Source organism: Phalacrocorax carbo, chromosome 7 (assembly GCF_963921805.1).
Source record: "Phalacrocorax carbo chromosome 7, bPhaCar2.1, whole genome shotgun sequence".
In the NCBI taxonomy this organism is placed as follows: Eukaryota; Metazoa; Chordata; class Aves; order Suliformes; family Phalacrocoracidae; genus Phalacrocorax; species Phalacrocorax carbo.
The window spans coordinates 21,201,084-21,219,635 of NC_087519.1; the positions used below are offsets into that span (position 1 = coordinate 21,201,084).

Here is an 18,552-nt window from a genome sequence, read left to right on the forward strand (position 1 = left end):
CATTTTACACAGAGTGTGACACACTGATTAATTAGCTATGTTTCCATTATGTATAAACTAACCAATTCATGTAAGTGGAAAAACCTTCCGGCTATTGGACATTCACCCAAAAGACTGGGCCAAAATTACTTTCTTGGAATCTGAAAAGTTTATAGGGTTTTTTTCCCCCCTCTATTATTTTTCATTTTCATTCCCTCCTGTATTTCTGGATTCTGGCCAGAACTGGAGCAGAAGCAACAGAATACCATAAGACTAGTTATCTTCATTATTTTTATACTCTTTCCAACCTTAAATCCCCGAGGTTGGAAAGAAAAGGCATTCTTCTAAGTTTTCTAACTGAATTCTGCAGACCTAGGCAACTTGAAAATCTGACTCTAGCTATTTATCCAAATTTGATCTTTAGAACTTCCAAACACTTGTTTTCACTTGTCCTCTCATATCAGCATTAAAATAAACATGAGGAAGATTATAAGAAATACTTTTAGTAGCTCAAATCACAATAATTGCTGTCATTCTTTTACCATTTTAATAATAAAAAATAATAGCAAACTGAGTATTCTGTATAAATGTAAGGTACATAACATTATATTCTAACAAATCAACAGGTAACTATTTTGAAGCCTACATTTATCTTCTGGATTAATACCTTTACCTGTTTCAAAATAAACAATATTCTGTAATGGCAGAAAATAATTTTAAAATGTTTTCAATATTTATTACCAACGTCAGGAATAACGGTTTCTTAGAGCCCTTAAGTGATTATGTACAAGTATTTGCCAAATTTTGAAGAGGTTTTTTTAAGGTTCAATTCTAAATCATGTTACCACAGGAATATTTGTTCATGATTTTATTACATGTTTCAACAAAACTCCTCAGTATTTTACTTTTTTCCTCTTAGCCTAGGACAATGTTTAATATGGAAAACAGATGCTGAAGCAGACTATGAATTATATCAAATGCAAAATTCAATTTTCAACATTATAACCAATGACAACTTGAAACACAAACTGTCATTAATGCTTAATCATAGAGAGATCACGTTTGTGATAAAATACTGTTATAATACCACAAGTGATGATCCACTCCAAAATATGGAGAAGATTCAAAATAAGGAAGGTATTTACCTGTTACCATTAGAGTTATTGTTAAGTGCTTCATTTGTGAAAAATCCAGTTATAAAAACAAATGGATATTCAAATATTATTGTCTCAAAATAAAGATTTTAATTATTCACATTTCTATGCTAGAACATACTGTAGAAGATGAGCAGAGCATTAAAAAACTTTTATTATTCATTGAAAACTGAAGACCAACCTTTCATCATAAAAGTAGTTTTTTCTTCACTTCCTGAATTTAATTAAGACTGAATTTTTTAAATGAGGGACTAATACTGCTTTTGAGCATGTCCAAACTAAATAGTATTCTTACTGCTAATGCCGACTGCACTTTTAGTCACCTTGCTTTTCTGTAAATTCAATACTACAGCCTGCCACCAAGATAAATAGCAAATAATATTCTGCATAGTAGGTGCAGATATTTCTTGGGATTTTTAATATCATTCCCTTTCCCACTTGTCACTCAAGGATGTGCAAACATAAGGCAAAAAACCATAAAGCTGTTTCTTCCACAAGAATGAGAGTTCTGCATACTGGACATGGAAAGCACCACTCTACAGATTAGGGAAGAGAGCTGGAAACACTGACAATATCATCTGGCTGCAAGGGCAAGCAAGAGAGAATGGGAAATGAGAGTGCAGTTGGTCCTGCCAGCAGTTTTTCTTACTGTCTGTGAATATTCAAGATATCCAAACTAAAAGAAGGAAGGGGGCAACTGTTGGCAACAATCTATCACAATTAAAGACACAGCCAATAAACAATTAATCATGTACATCTTTGCCAGGAAAAACAACAGTTCACAATATGTTAGAGGTAAGAATCTATGGCTGTGCAAAGTACAAAAAAGTAAAATTGATGTATAGAGTACTGAGAGACCTTCTGCAAACTGCATTGTGGATTAAACTTTATAATTACATGATCATTCATGACAGATTCTTCTAGGACAAATGTATTCACAGCAAAATAACAAGGCCAGAGTTCCTGTAATTGTTGGATACCTGTGGTACTTTCGACATGAAACATCCATAAACAAAAACGGACCACAGATGCTTGGCCTAATTCCATTCCTCTAGCAACACACAATCCCTCTCTAAAAAATATCCTCCCTTCCTCACGAAAAAAAAAATTGAATAAAGCAAACTCCTGAGGCTTTACTGGGATGGGGAGTTCTTGAGTATAGGTGATTTACAGATTGCTTCCACTGAGCAATAGAGAAGAAAAATGGGCTACTGTTGGAAAACTATAACCAGATGCCAAGAAAAAAATGAATTCACAATGAAGTCTATATTCTGTAACTCTGCAGATAAAAAACAGGAATATTGTTCAACATACGACCAAACCGTATGCACTACTGTATTACCCAGAAATGACTTCAGTATTATATACCACTAGAGCTGAGTCAAGATCATTTCCTTGTACTGTAATAGACAGAACTCATCATTCAAGTTTTCAAAAGAGACAGGAGTGCTAACATACACCGGAATAAGACCAAGCCCACAAGTGTCAGGAACACGGAGTTCATAGCCAAAAAAAAAATAAAAACAAACCAAACCCACATGAAAGCCTTAGTTCAGAGCCTTGAATAATCAAACACAAGAGAAGAGCTTAAAGCTGAATGCTAAGGACTTTCATTATTTAGAGTGAAACTCAGAATAAATAAAGATGGTTAAAACCACACTTGCCAACACAACAGAAGTAGACATGTAACATTCACATGAATGTTCACGAAGAAGAAAAAAAGAACTATTAATCTTGCCTAACAATTTTTCAAAACCACATACCCACAGGTATAAATACATCAAACTCCTCTATTACATGAAATGTAAAAATTGTTCATCTTTACCCTTATTATTTTCCATTTTGCTTAACCTTTAAGATAGTTTGCCAAACAACTTCATACGATACTACTCTTCATTTAAATAGAACTTGAAAACACTGATTCTGAAGGGAAAACAAAAAGTATTTTTCCCAATACTGCTAAGGCTGAAGCAAGAAAACAATAGCTACATCTAAGATAATTTTAATGAAAACATAGTGAACAAGAAACAAACAAACAAACCGAAACCATAACTAGCAAAGTCCAGGCATCATCATGTCTCTAGACAAGAAAGCTCCTTGTAACTACATAAGAAAAAGAGCAAAGGTCAGGCATGAAAACATTCCCACATCTCTTTCCCTCATTAATTTTGTCTGTAAAAAATAGTGGAAGCAGCATACAACTTTGAGAAAACAGCTTCTTTAAGAAGAAAAACAACCCCTTGCCCCTAAGAAGCTTTTAGAAACTGAAACTCATACAAACATCAACTTTCTTTGTGTGTTGTGCTAGCTATAAACTTTACATGGCTGGAACAGAACTTGTACCAGCACAACTCTGCTTTCTCAGGCAGCCTCTCACCACATCCTGGCAAAAGCACGGTCCTGCCAGTGTCACAGCGGCTGTACCAGGGGATCTTGCCAGCACAGTTATGCATGTTGTAAATCAGACCCTGCTACAATCTAGACAGACCCATGCCAGAAAAGGCTTGCCCTGGAACCCCAGCCAACTTGACAGCACACACTACAGGGTAAGCTTTAGCCACTGACTACCTGGTTTTTTTTTAGAAGGGATGTGGGTGGGCTCAACCAACCATATCTGTCTAGAAATCCTCACATTTTAATACTGTCAATCTTCAGACAACAACAATCTCTTCACTCCATCACAGGATTATATTTTCATTTGATCTAAATATACCTCTAAGAAGTTCTTTGTTTCATTTATATCATGACAATAGTGTCAGCTTTCTTCCCTGATAAAAAACCCCACATTTTTCACATATGCAAACAAAGCTTTATTAATATTCCTCCATCCTGCTGTAGAATACATAAAATTCTAGCATGCACCTTACATAAATAAACCAAACCACTGCAAAGTTATCTATTTCACATGTTCCTTAGAAGTACTTTTCACTTATTAGAAACATTCATAGACTGCATAGAATTACATGATTTGTACTCTAAAAGTGCCTTTAAACCATGGTATTTAAGTGATGGGAGATACAGACGAGAGATAGGACAATGGTTCAAAGGAAGCACGCTATAGGATTACCGATGTTACGTGCATTCCTCAGAGCAAACCAGGACAGACAAGAAAGGCAAAGAAAAAAGGGAAAGCAGAGGGTCATAAAAATGAAGAAATAATCTAGGAGCTACAGGTGGGAGCAAACGTCTATGAGGTCCTTGCAGAGACTCCTCAGTCTAATGAAATCACAATGTGTGGCTTTCAGCTGGCACCTTTCCAGTGGTGGCCTTTGTGTCAAAAGCCCTTTGTGTCACACAGGCTTTGAATCAGCAAAACAATCAGTCATAACTTGCAACATACTAACTGATTCCAGTGAAGTCAATGAAACCAAACTGCATACACTGTTTACATCTTTTGCTGAACTGAAAGTAATATGAATATTAACAGAGGAGACAGGAAATCAATAGCATAGAAAAGAACAATGTAAAAAGGTAAAGCTGTATGTTTGATGGAAGAAGACATGCATTTAAGCAGAGAGGGAAAATGTACACAGAACATTGTTACTGCACTGAAGATAATGGTGAAATGTGTGGGACAGTGATAGCATTGCAAGTTTCAAAAATACAACGAGGGAAAGATGACTTTTAGCCTGAAGCCTACCCTGCTGAAAGAGTTTTGCCATTTACTTGAATGAATGTGTTTATAAGAGACTGGACAAAAGAAAAGTTAAACAGGAAGTAAAAAATGTGACTAGAACTTAATTTGATTTCACCTGATGACCACCCTTTCAAAATCAAAAGGTTTTTGCTTTAAGAGAAATCTACATCCTTTTCAGCTGGAGACTAATAAATACCCAGATGAAAACCCAAAAAGCTATCATACAATCTTAGCCATAACTTCATGTTTTTTGATTTTTAGTATCTTAATATGTAACAAAATATTTTGTGAGTTTCACCAAATATATCGCATCTACAAGTGAATTCATCTTATTGATGACCTACTAACTTAGCTGTCAGCTCTTGCACAATATATGCTGGGATTAAGCACAATATATGCCCCAACAGGAAGTCTACTTTTATCTCTGAAAACGTTTGTAAAATTACAGAGCCTAGAGATGCTATGGCAAATGGAAAAACTCTAGAATATAAAAGTTTCTTATTATATCTGGCAAGATCAACTGCCAGCATCCACCTGGCCCAGAGAAATTCGTGTCAATGATCATTCAGTACAGCTTTTAACTTTTTGCTTACAGTCAAATCAACCAACAAAAAACCCTTACTGTAAGAAGGCATATTATATAATCACTTACTTAAATCCATTTCCAAAGTCTTAAGGAGATGCTCAAATCTTACCTTCTGTGATACCAATATGGTCAAAACAGACGTATTTCAAACTCCTTCTGTAATTTCTCAAGTAATAACAAACAAATTCTATTGTCAGATTGCAATTCAAAAAAAGCTTTCTTTCTAGGCAGCTACTTATTATACTTAACAGGTTTAACACAAAACAAGTCAAAGATCAAGAGTAAGTTATCTGAGGTGTCAAGTGCATAAGACTAAAGGTGAAATTTTATTAGGTCAAAGGTGATATAAATAAAATCATCTATGTCAAAGAAGAAGGGTCACAGACAAGATATACATAATCTAAAGACATCACAGATTACAAGTAATAATTTTAAGTAGTACAAGTGTGTTCTCACTACAGACACCTTCACTGACTTAAAAAATTGAAAATAGTGATTAATAAGTAGCTATGAATATTATAATGCTTCCCTGGAATATGGTTTTATTTCTTTATAATACTTTGGAAATTTTTGCTCAAGTATTTCAAAACTTAACTAAAGTTACTGAATGCTTTATTTGTGGAGGGGCAAGGTTTGGCATTAACTATGCATGCTGAATAAGGAGGCACAAAGCAGATTGCTCTGATAAATAAAATTGCTTTTCTGCTTTACAGTGACCGTATCTCTAGCATGTATATCTTATTACTGCTCAAAAAAAAAAAAAAGGAAAGAGAGGGCCTCAGGCCAAGGAAATTTCAGATTACAACAGTACAGTTCAGAATCGTATACTTGGACTAATTAACATTTAACTATACATAATATATTCAATATCTAACATCAGAAGTATCCATATGTTGCCAGTATGCCAAATACTATGCACCATCTTGATTAGGATATTTAAATGTGCTATTGTAATCATCAAGCTGTTCATTCAGTTAAGACTGTTCTCTCTCCTTTTGCTCCTGCACTAAGTGCACATTCAAGAAATCCCATACATTTAATCTTAACCTGGATCTTAAATTCACATCAAAATGTTTTGCTGGAAAACACTGGATTTACATATATGATGTTGGACACCACAAAAATTAAGATATCTGTGCCCTCTAGTGGAACTTCTTTTTCACCAACTGGGCACAAATGCAGCTGTTACAACATGATCCTTTCTTCTGGAATTGTTAAGCTATCAAATTACATGTTGTGAATAGTGTATAACCCCCAGTCAAAAGAAAATCTAGGTCACTGTATTCATCTGAGACAGTTGCCCAGCAAGAACCCTAGTTCAGTTATCAGTGGCTAGACAGGTACAAGCCAAGGCTAGGTAGATACAAGTATTAGGTTGCCCACACTTTGGTGCGTGTACCAACATGACAGATTCTGGGAAATCTCACAGCTTATATTTATAGGAAAATGGATGCAGTATGAAGCCTTCTACTATATATCATCCAGTTAGGTAAACCTGGCTTCTAAAACCAAATCCAAAACCACACAACTCCCACTTACCACTGTAATGAGGAAAAAAGAAACAGAAAAGATAGTTTATATACTTTCATTGGAGTTAGGAAGGGGTAGGCAAACTGAAACTCAGCAAATATTTATTCGTCCAGACTAATTTCTCTCTCCAATTTTCTTTTTCTGTTTTTTCCAGTGATAACCACCTCTGTGAGTTTGAGTACCTTGGAAACTTAACTCTCCAAAGCTTTTTAAAAAGGATGCAAGAAGCTGTAAACAAAGAGAAGATTTCAACAAATAAAAATAGTAACAAGAACTGCAACGGAAACAAGGAGACCACCAAAAATTAGAAGTACTGAGCAGTACCGTTTAAGTCAGCTTGGCTGAAACAGATTTCCAAACACAATGAAGTTAAATCTGAATCAGCTCTGGAGAATTGGCTTGTACATTATTTCTTTGTAATACCTGACAGGTATAATACACGGACATTCACAAACTTTTTGGATAAGATAGAAGTCGAAGTCTGGCTGTTACAATTTGTCTCGTAGGAAAGGCCTTGACTTCATACTGTGGTTCAATTCAGGCAGCAGCAATGAGAAACTAAATCAGACAACCATTGAGGAGTCTTTTCTTCAAAACAGCATAGTTGCTTAATTTAGTATAAAATGTCCTCAATGCTTCCTAAGTCACCCAATTCTCCTAAAGAAGCTACTGAAAAACTAAGCAACTAGCAACGCTAATACTTGCAAAGCACCTCCAATCTTACATGCTGAAGTAATTCAGCACTACAATTTTCAGCATTATTGACCTTGATGCATAGGATAGCACATCTGACAACCTAAAAAAGGACTAAGGTATTTTAAGCAACAGGAAGGAATAAAAAAAAACTAAAGCAAAAGGCACCTGCAACACATCACATTTTTATGATGAAAAGATTAATATAGCGAGATAAAAATGCCTTTGGATTAATAGGAAAGCGATTATTCACATTCCATACACAATCTGTTTCAAATGGCAGTTGCCTGAAGTATTTGATCCACCAGTTTTTTAATTCCTTTTCATTGGTAGTTTATATTCAAAAAGGCACTAATATTCCCATGCTAACACAAATATTCTTGTTCTATTCCTCCATAATAATTTTCAAGACTTTCTTAGACTACTCAGCTGGATGGCATTTAAAACTAAACGTAATATAGAAAAAAAATTACAGAACTTACCACTTCTTCATCGGAAAGCTCTCGTCCTTGTATACTACTGTTTTCTCTCACAGCTTGTTGGTGTTTTTTCCCTTTAATGTGGCTAAAAAGGTATACTTCTGATGAAATCTGTAATGACAATGACTTAATAGTAAATTTTTTTCCTCGATAATTCCATAATCTATAAATAACAGTACTTTAAATATAACATATGCCAATTTGTCAGGAGTATGTTCAGAATTTCAAGCACAGTACTTTATTCCTCAATGTAATTTACACAAATATCGCAGGACTTAAGAGTAAATGTCATAATGATTTGCTAGCCAGCTGTATAGTAAGACGTTAAAAAAAGTCTTGGCTTCTCATCCTAGTTTGACTTCAATCTAACCTCCTATATAGGACTTACATTCTAAAATGCACTATCAGTGAATATGCAAGACTCCAGTCTGCTGAACCTGGGTTTCTGTTCCAGCACCACTTGAGGTGATCCCGTGCAAACTTGTTTAATTCAGCAATTAAAGAAAAATAATGCTTAAGAGGACATATGGCTTTATTCAACAATGCATAGTCTATGCAAATCAGTAAAACCAGTTCTCAGCAAGAACAGATCTCCCTACTCAGTGACTGTACAGCTTCTTCTTCTCCACCAGTCCTGGGACATACCGAATGGTGGACACAAGACATACCCTGTTGGAATCAGAGGTCTGCCTAGCAAAGTACTTGGCTTTTAACAGTGACCAAAAAATAAGACACCTAAGGAAAAGTAGAGACAAAGCAAACACTGATTCTCCCCTTCAACACTTTTAAGCCTCCAACCAAACTCAGTTCAAGAACTTCTTGAGCTTGATGTGGTTTCTCTCTATCTAGTAACCTTCAGTGAATTTCAATCCAGTGAAACTTGTCCAATAATCCCCTGAACTCACATTAAATTCAAATACCCTCAGGATCTCATAACAAGGTGTTCACAGCTCAGCTACCTGCTATGTAAAGAAACACATTCTTTACTTTGCCTTAAATCTACATTTAACTACCTTCATTTGATGCTCCTGAACTCTTGCTTTTGTTAGAAGAGACATCTAATAACTGAACATTGTCCACACTCTCCATTCTACCTACAACTCTACAGTTCTTTCACATCTTTCCTAAACCACCTGATTTATAGACAGAATAATACAAAATAAGGTGCACTTCACAAGAGCAGAGCAGGGACACAGTAGGTGTAGAGTACTCTCACCTGTGAAGGAAGAATAATTTGTAGCTTAAAGGCTTAGGTTGGCCTTAAAATTCTGACCGTCCCCTATATCCAACTTACCATTACATTGCATAATGAGCACTGTTTTTTTCGTTCATACGGTGTAAGTTTTGGTGCATAATCAGTATTAGCATGTCTTCCACTACTTAATTCAGCTGCTTTCTCTTTTCTTTGTTCAATTTGTTCCATGTGCCTTCTGATACTTTCATCATGCTGAATGGAAAATAACCAAAGCAACACCGAATAAAGACATTGAATTACAGCAAATGGAATTAAACTGTGCAAAGAAATATTGGGAATTACCAAATATTGTACAATTAGGATGAACTTCTGTTAAATTGAAACTATTTATTTCTGAAAGGCATTAAAATGTCACCACACACCAGACATTTTAACATTATGCTATGATTTTAAAAAATCAGTCAGCAGTATTGTTGTTTTATAGGTGATTATTAATTAATAATCTCCTGCAAATCTTTCTGTAAATCTTTTTGTTACATTTAACAGCTCAGTTCTGGTTTTGCTCTTAATGAAACACTAGTACATAATGCAAGTGGAACTTTCAATTCTACAAATATGTACATTATGTAGCGCTGTTTTCACACACAGATATGAAATCATAAAGTGCAAATTAAAGTAAAATAAATTACTTGTTATTTAACTGCAGTAGCAGGCACAGTTCACTGGATTATTTCAGAGGGTTTTCATATCTAACCCTCATGAGAATGGAATAAACGCTCAACTATTATATAAGATCAGAGGCTGGGGTATGAACCTGTATTTAATAACAAAAATGGATTTTACAGTACAAGTAAATGTAGCTATGGTGCTTCAGACTGGAATCAGGGCAAAGAATAACAACAAAAAAATTATTTGTACATCTACATAAACCACACTACAATAAAAATTTACATAATTTATCATTAATTGAAACTTTAATACATAGTTCCACCACAGAACCTTAAAAATATAATTTATCATTTCAGAAGTCTTTACATCTCTTGAAAAACAGTGGCTATCTCTTCAAACTTCTGATACCTTGGTTCTCCACTGGGCAGTCAATTCAGCTGAACAGAACTACAAGAAGGTTGATCTTTATGCCTATTTTATGAAATAACTGGAGCCCTTCACGAAACAAACAGAAATAGCAGGCCACACTTGACAGCATTAATTTCAGTACCTTTTGATAGCACCTTCTGTGACTGGTGAACTGTCTTCACCAAGCAGTGTGCAAGTTTTTACGTACTGATTTTCCTCTCGATTTAACTCAAAATTACTTTGACTTATCTTGGAAAGTACAAGTTTACTTGTTCTCATAGTCAAAGCTTTGAAATTAATGAATTCCACAGAGCTCAGTCCTGCTCTTTCCAAACTATACAGTGTACTGTTATACAGCAAGGTTGTCTTCTTAATGAAAAAGTCTAAATGAAAATATCTTGTAAAGTTATATAATTCAGGACACTGTACAGTGCACTGTAACATCTTCAACAAATAAAACATACACAGAGAAAGTAATTTCACAGAAATTCTATATTCTTGATCTTTTTTTAAAGTAAAGTATCCTTTTATACCTTCAGCTGAATCTTCTTCTGTAGTTCTTCCATGGCTTCTTGTTGAGCTGCCGTAAGAGCTGCCAACCTCTCTTCTCGATCCCTAACCAAAAGGTAATATAGAGAAAACTTGTAATAATGTAAAGCATGCATAATATTGACTAATTTATGTTTGAAAATAAGAACAAGCACCCCAAAATATGAAGCTGAAGATGGCTCAGTAGAAAAGAAATACAAGAGAAAGCAACTTAGTTAACAGAGAATACAGATGCTTTAATTTCAATGATTTAATAAATCACAGAATCATAGCATGTCCTGAGTTGGAAGGGACCTGCAAGGATCACCAAGTCCAATTCCTTTCCCTGCACAGGACAACCCCAAATTCACACCATATCTCTGAGGGTGTTGTCCACGTGCTTCTTGAATATCGTCAGGCTTGGTGCTTTGGCTGCCTCCCTGGGGAGCCTGTTCCAGCGCTCCACCACCCTTTGGGTGAAGAACCTTTTTGTAACATCCAACTTAAACCTCCCCGGCACATCTTCCTGGGGCAGGAAGGCCTTCCTAAAGGCAGATATTTGAACCTTTGTAGCAGAACCTGGATCATAGCTCAGTCCAAACCAGAGCAATAATAGTCAACGCGATGCTACAAAATAGTGATGAATGTGATACCCTGCCACCATTAGCATTCTTCAGCCAATGGCCGCAGTCAGTGAACCAAAGGGGAGGAGTACAATGGCAAATTGAAGAAGAGCCATACAACAATGAGGGAAATGCATTTTATAAAACTGACGATCAGTGGAAGTTTGAATATATAAAATCACAGATAAAACTTTGACCAATATCAAATGGTACCATCATGAGTCATATATCAATGCTCTAGAATACTGTGGTTCTAAATGTTCAAGATACCAAAGGACAGCAAAAGATCAGATATTTATCTTATTGTCTCCTTCTGCACATAACTCCACTCATGACCTATTTTGTTCACTGAACCTGCGTGCTCTACATTCCTCTTCCAAAAACTGAATCAAGCCTCAAACTTGAAGCAGTTGTCTGCTTCACTTTTAGCAACTCTCCTTCCCATCCGCAGCAAAGTGCTGTTGTGGTTTAGCTGGAAACTCAGCCCCACACAGTTGCTCGCTCACTCCCCCACTGGTGGGATGGGGGAGAGAATCAGAAGGGTAATGCTCGTGGGTTGAGATAAGAATAGTTTAATAATTAAAATTAAAAGAAACAACAACAAAAATGCAATGGAAAGGAGAACAACAAGAGGAGTGAAACCTGGGGAGGAGGAAGGGGGGGGAATGAACCACCAGTGAAACAAACCGCACGCAACGCAGCCGCTCACCGCCTGCCGACCCGATGCCGCGCCTTCCCAGAGCTGCAAACTGCCCCCCCTTAATATACTGGTCATGGTGTCACATGGTATGGAATGAACATGTCATTGGCCAGCCGAGGTCAGCCGCCCCTGCCATGGCCCCGCCCCTCCCAGCCCCACCAAGATGACAGAGCGCGGGAAGCTGGAAAGGTAGCTGACCCCCACAGGCACTACAGTGAAGAGAACTAACCCCTTCTCAGCCAAAACCAGCACATTCCATACCATTTACACCATGCCCAGGTCCCATACCATCCAATACAACCTTACCAACCACCACCCCTCCCCTTCCCATCCTTTAACATAATACACAGACATCGTTCCCTTAGTTTATGGGCCTTCCCTGTAAAGTGTCCATTAAGTGTCCATTGAGTTCACCCAGTCCATGACTCTGGGCTCCATCTGTCGTATCAGTCTTTCAGGGTGGGAGAGGTGGTGTGTGTGGCGTTGGGTTGCTGCATACCGAGTCAGTCATCGTTCCATCACTGCTGCACTTTGCTTGTTTCACAGTTTATCTTCCATGGGTTGGGAGGCTCGTACTCTGATATCATTGATACAACACAGAGGTGACACACAATATTATATAGCAGTTCGCATTGTGCTATTCAGTTCATTGACTGTTTTTGCCCAAAATCAAATCCCCTTGAGGCGCACATCGGATTTCTCCATCCTCCCGCATCACCCACCAAGTGCACCCAGGTCCTCAGGCAAAAGCAATCCCGCAAATGGGTTTGCCTTTGCCTGAGGCAGGAAGAAGCCAGACTGTGTTCCCCAGCATACTTTTTGCGTGCACTACAGGGACTTTGTCCCCTTCTACAGTATGTAGGATTTCTGACTGGGCAGGGCCAGCTCGATTGGCAGATCCCCTTGTGTTGACTAACCAGGTGGCTTTTGCTAAACGTGTATCCCAGTGCTTGAATGTTCCACCCTCCATCGCTCTCAGTGTAGTTTTTAACAGTCCATTGTACCATTCAGTTTTCCCAGAGGCTCGTGTGATAGGGGATGTGATACACCCACTCAATACCATGCTCTTTGGCCCAGGTGTCTATGAGGTTATTTTGGAAATGAGTCCCGTTGTCTGACTCGATTCTCTCTGGGGTGCCATGTCGCCACAGGGCTTGTTGTTCGAGACCCAGGATAGTGTTCCGGGCAGTGGCATGGGGGACAGGAAATGCTTCCAGCCAGCCGGTCGTTGTTGCTACCATTGTAAGCACATGGCGCTTGCCTTGGTGGGTTTGTGGGAGTGTGATATAGTCAATTTGCCAGGCCTCCCCATATTTATATTTCAGCCATCGTCCCCCGTACCACAGAGGCTTTACCTGCTTCGCTTGCTTGATTGCAGTGCACGTTTCACATTCGTGGATAGCCTGTGCAATAGCGTCCGTGGTCAAGCCCACCCCTTGGTCACAAGCCCACCTGTATGTTGCATCTCTCCCTTGATGGCCTGAGGTGTCATGGGCCCATCGAGCTAGAAATAGTTCACCCTTATGTTGCCAGTCCAGATCCACCTCAGCCACTTCAATCTTGGCAGCCTGATCTACCTGCTGGTTGTTCTGATGTTCTTCAGTGGCCCGACTCTTGGGGACATGAGCATCCGCATGATGTACCTTTACAACCAGGTTCTCTACCTGGGCAGCATATCTTGCCACAATGTGGCGGCCCAGATGGGTTTGCCTCTACGCTGCCAGTTGCTGCTTCCACTGCTGTAACCAGCCCCACAGGGCATTTGCCACCATCCAGGAGTCAGTACAGAGATAGAGCACTGGCCACTTTTCCCATTCAGCGATGTCTAAGGCCAGCTGGGTGGCCTTTACCTCTGCAAACTGGCTCAATTCACCTTCTCCTTCAGCAGGTTCTGCTACTTGTCGTGTAGGACTCCATACAGCAGCCTTCCATCTCCAGTGCTTTCCGACAAGGTGCCAGGACCCATCAGTGAACAGGGCATATTGCTTCTCATTTTCTGGCACTTCGTTATAGAGTGGGGCTTCTTCAGCATGTGTCTCCTCCTCCTCTGGTGATATTCCAAAGTCTTTGCCTTCTGGCCAGTCCATAATCAATTCCAAGATTCCTGGGCAACTGGGGTTTCCTACTCGAGCCCGCTGGGTGATCAGTGCAACCCATTTACTCCATGTAGCATCAGTTGCATGGTGTGTAGAGGGGATGTTTCCTTTGAACATCCAGCCCAGCACTGGCAGTCGGGGTGCCAGGAGCAACTGTGCCTCAGTACCAAGCACTTCTGAGGCAGCTCGAACCCATTCATATGCTGCCAATATCTCTTCTTCAGTTGGAGTCTAGCGGGCTTTGGACCCTCTGTATCCCCGACTCCAAAACTCTAGGGGTTGACCTCTGGTCTCCCCATGTGCTTTCTGCCAGAGGCTCCAGGTAGGGCCATTCTCCCCGGCTGCAGTGTAGAGCACATTTTTTACATCCTGTCCTGCCCGGACTGGCCCAAGGGCTACTGCATGAACTATTTCCTGTTTAATCTGTTCAAAGGCTTGTCATTGCTCAGGGCCCCATCTGAAATCATTCTTTTTCTGGGTCACTTGATGGAGGGGGCTTACGGTCAGACTGTAATTTGGAATATGCATTCTCCAAAAACCCACAACGCCCAAGCAAGCTTGTGTTTCCTTTTGCTAGTTGGTGGAGACATGGCTGCTATTTTGTTGATCACATCCATTGGGATCTGACGACGTCCGTCTTGCCATTTGATTCCTAAGAACTGGATCTCTTGCGCGGGTCCCTTCACCTTACTTTGTTTTATGGCAAAACCAGCTTTCAGAAGGATTTGGACTATTTTCTCTCCTTTCTCAAAAACTTCTTCCGCTGTGTTGCCCCACACGATGATGTCATCACTGTACTGAAGGTGTTCTGGAGCTTCTCCGTGTTCCAGTACAGTCTGAATCAGTCCTGAAGCAGTCGATTCCAGGTGTACTGGACACCCTTCCAAGTGAAAGCAAACTGTGGCCTGCATTCTGCTGCCAGAGGGATTGAGAAGAATGCATTAGCGATATCAGTTGTGGCATACCACTTGGCTGCCTTTGACACCAGTTCATATTGAAGTTCTAGCATGTCTGGCACAGCAGCACTCAACGGTGGAGTGACTTCATTCAGGCCATGATAGTCTACTGTTAGCCTCCACTCTCCATTAGACGGAATTCCGCACTGGCCATATGGGACTGTTAAAGGGTGAGTGGGTCTTACTGATGACTCCTTGGCTCCTCAGTTGGTGAATGAGCTCATGGATGGGGATCAGAGAGTCTCGGTTGGTGCGATATTGCCGCCGATGCACTGTTGTGGTGGTGATCGGCACCTGTTGTTCTTTGACCTTCAGCAACCCCACAACAGAAGGGTCCTTTGAGAGGCCGGGCAAGGTAGACAGCTGTTTCATTTCCTCTGTCTCCAAGGCAGCTACACCAAAAGCCCACCTGTACCCTTTTGGGTCCTTGAAATAGCCTCTCCTGAGGCAGTCTATGCCAAGGATGCACGGAGCCTCTGGGCCAGTCACAATGGGGTGCTTCTGCCACTCAATCCCGGTTAGGCTCACTTCGGCCTCCAATACAGTTAGCTCTTGGGATGCCCCTGTCACTCCAGGGATACCGATGGGTTCTGCCCCTATATAGTTTGATGGCATTAAGGCGCACTGTGCACCAGTGTCCACTAAAGCTTTATACTCCTGTGGGTCGGACGTGCCAGGCCATCGGATCCACACAGTCCAGTAAGCCCAGTTATCCCTTTCCTCCACCTGGCTCGAGGCAGGGCCCCTCTAGTCTTGATCATGGCAGTCACAACTCACTTCTGTGAATGTGAATCAAGCATCTCTCTATTACGCTTAGAAATAAAATCTGCACTTCTACTCCTCTGTCTGGGGACTTGCTCACTGGAAATTGGAGCAGCAGCTTTCCTGGAAGAGCCTCCCTGAGTGATTGTTCTTCCTTGCAGTTCACGTACTCGTGCCTCTAGGGTCGAGGCAGGCTTGCCATCCCACCTCCTCATGTCCTCTCTGTGGTCACCCAGGTAGAACCACAGGGTGGCCCGTGGTGTGTATCCTCTCCTTTGAGCCAAAGGACACTTATTCCTAACAGCTGAGACACTACTCTGTAGAGGTGGGGAGCAGGACATATCTTCTTTGAGTTGCTGGACCTCTCGGGATAGTTTCTCCACAGCAGAGACTAGACAGGAAGAGATATTTGTTTCGTAATCCCGGAGTCTATCAATCACCTCCGCCACTGTTGGTGTCTCGTCCCCTTTCCAGGACATCACTGCCAACGAGTCTGCATGCGAACATGGCGCGCTCTGTACAAACTTCCGCCACATGGGTCGTGTGTACTCGGCTTCATCTGGATCTTTGGATGACCGTTGATCGTCCAGGTCACCATAAATCACCTCAAGCACAGCTAATTTCCTTAGATACTGGATGCCTTTCTCCATGGTTGTCCATTTTCCTGGGTGATATGTAACATCTTCTTTAAAGGGATACCGTTCCTTCACTCCGGACAGGAGTCGCCTCCAGAGGCTGAGGGCTTGTGTTCTTTTTTCCAATTGCTTTGTCAACGCCCCTGTCCCCAGATAGGGATCCCAGTTGTTTGGCTTCTTTTCCCTCTAATTCCAGGCTACTGGCCCCATTATCCCAGCATCGGAGCAGCCAGGTGACAATGTGCTCCCCTGAACGACGGCTGAAATCTTTTCGCGTATCTCGCAACTCGCTCAAGGACAGGGATCGGGTGGCCTCTATTTCATTTATGACTTCTTCCTCCTGTCCCCGTGACGGCCCTGCTTTTTCATCATCCCGTTCTAAACAAGTTGACGTCCGCTTCCAAGATTTTGTCTTGTGCATGAGGGTGACTGATACTGGCACGGGTTGATTCTCTGAGCCAGCTCCAGTACTTGTCGTGGGGGTTTGAGTGGCCGCAGTGCCTGTCACTTTGCCTTTCAATCCGGAGACGTTCTCTTCCCCTTGGGAGCAGTGAGTACTGCTGAGCAGGGCTCGGTACGCATGGGCCAGGCCCCAGCACATTGCAGTTATCTGTGTCTCTCTGGAGTTCCCAGCATAACAGCTTATTTTCTCCAAATCTTCTGCTAGTTTTTCAGGATTCTGCACTTGTTCAGGGTGAAACGCCAAAACACTGGGGGTGCCCACTGCCCTAGGTATTTGCCCATGCTATCCCACATGCCCTGCCAGTCTATCAAGCCTTGGGGCAGATTTCTGGGTGATATTCTTAAGTTGCTTAGTCAGAACCAAAACAACATGCCCAAAAACTAACAATAAGTGCACCTTAACCACCCAAGGATGTTCAAGACACAAAAGGTTTGTTGTGACAGAGGCGGAGACATCATAGAACAAAGTTGCAGAGATACCATTCTGTATTTCCTCCGTATTAGATCTCTCCGAGGAGGAGGTATAATTGCTAATCGCCTCAACAAGGTGGTAGCCAAAGTACAGTAACCGTTTCAGCAAAAACCTCAAATACCAGATAAAGCTGAAAACCAGTGATTGCATAACAGATCTCGTAGGCAAAACGTTACTAATCACAGCAGAACACAGCAGACTAAACAAACCAACACCAATCTTTAACACCAACTGCAAAAAGGGCAACGTGGTGCTGTGACCAGCAGCTGTTATTATCTCCAACCCTTGAGCCCCATGTTGGGTGCCAAAAAGACTGTCATAGTTTAGCTGGCAGCTCAGCCCCACACAGGCGCTCGCTCACTCCCCCACCGGTAGATGGGGGAGAGAATCAGAAGGGTAACGCTTGTGGGTTGAGATAAGAGCAGTTTAATAATTAAAATTAAAAGAAACAACAACAAAAATGCAGTGGAAAGGAAAACAACGAGAGGCACAAAACCCGGGGGCGGGGAACGAACCACCGAAACAAACCACACACAACACAGCCACTCACCACCCAACACCGCCCCTCCCCGAGATGCAACTGCCCCCCCTTAATATACTGGTCATGGTGTCACATGGTATGGAATGAACATGCCATTGGCCAGTTGGGGTCAGCTGTCCTGGCCGTGGCCCTGCCCCTCCCAGCCTCCTGCTGAGGCGGCAGAGCGCCGGAAGCTGGAAAGGTAGCCAACCACCACAGGCACTACAGTGAAGAGAATGAACCCCTTCTCAGCCAAAACCAGCACAAGTTCCCAAGCACAGATGTCATGCATGTGGATGTCAGTAAGAGCCTGTGAATCCCCAAGCATCACCATACTGAAAAGATTAAGATTTTTTTATTTTCTGTCTGAGAAAAAAGAACAGATATAAAGATATAACTTGATCTGTTACTCTAACTATTAAGCAGGAACCTGCAGATAACAATTTAATCAAGAACAACTTATTAGTG

The 18,552-nt window shown here is 40.8% G+C and overlaps 1 protein-coding gene across 2 annotated transcripts in view; it reads right to left on the minus strand.

Moving 5' to 3' along the window:
• The window catches only part of SCAPER (S-phase cyclin A associated protein in the ER), a 180,549-nt gene that overhangs the window by 96,904 nt on the left and 65,093 nt on the right, over nucleotides 1-18,552 (minus strand). For both annotated transcript variants that reach the window (XM_064456758.1, XM_064456759.1), the window contains exons 18-20: nucleotides 10,864-10,945; nucleotides 9,353-9,505; nucleotides 8,062-8,169 (exon numbers count right to left, since the gene is read on the minus strand). In XM_064456758.1, the coding sequence (XP_064312828.1) occupies nucleotides 8,062-8,169; nucleotides 9,353-9,505; nucleotides 10,864-10,945 (343 nt within the window). The remainder of the gene's footprint in view (nucleotides 1-8,061; nucleotides 8,170-9,352; nucleotides 9,506-10,863; nucleotides 10,946-18,552) is intronic.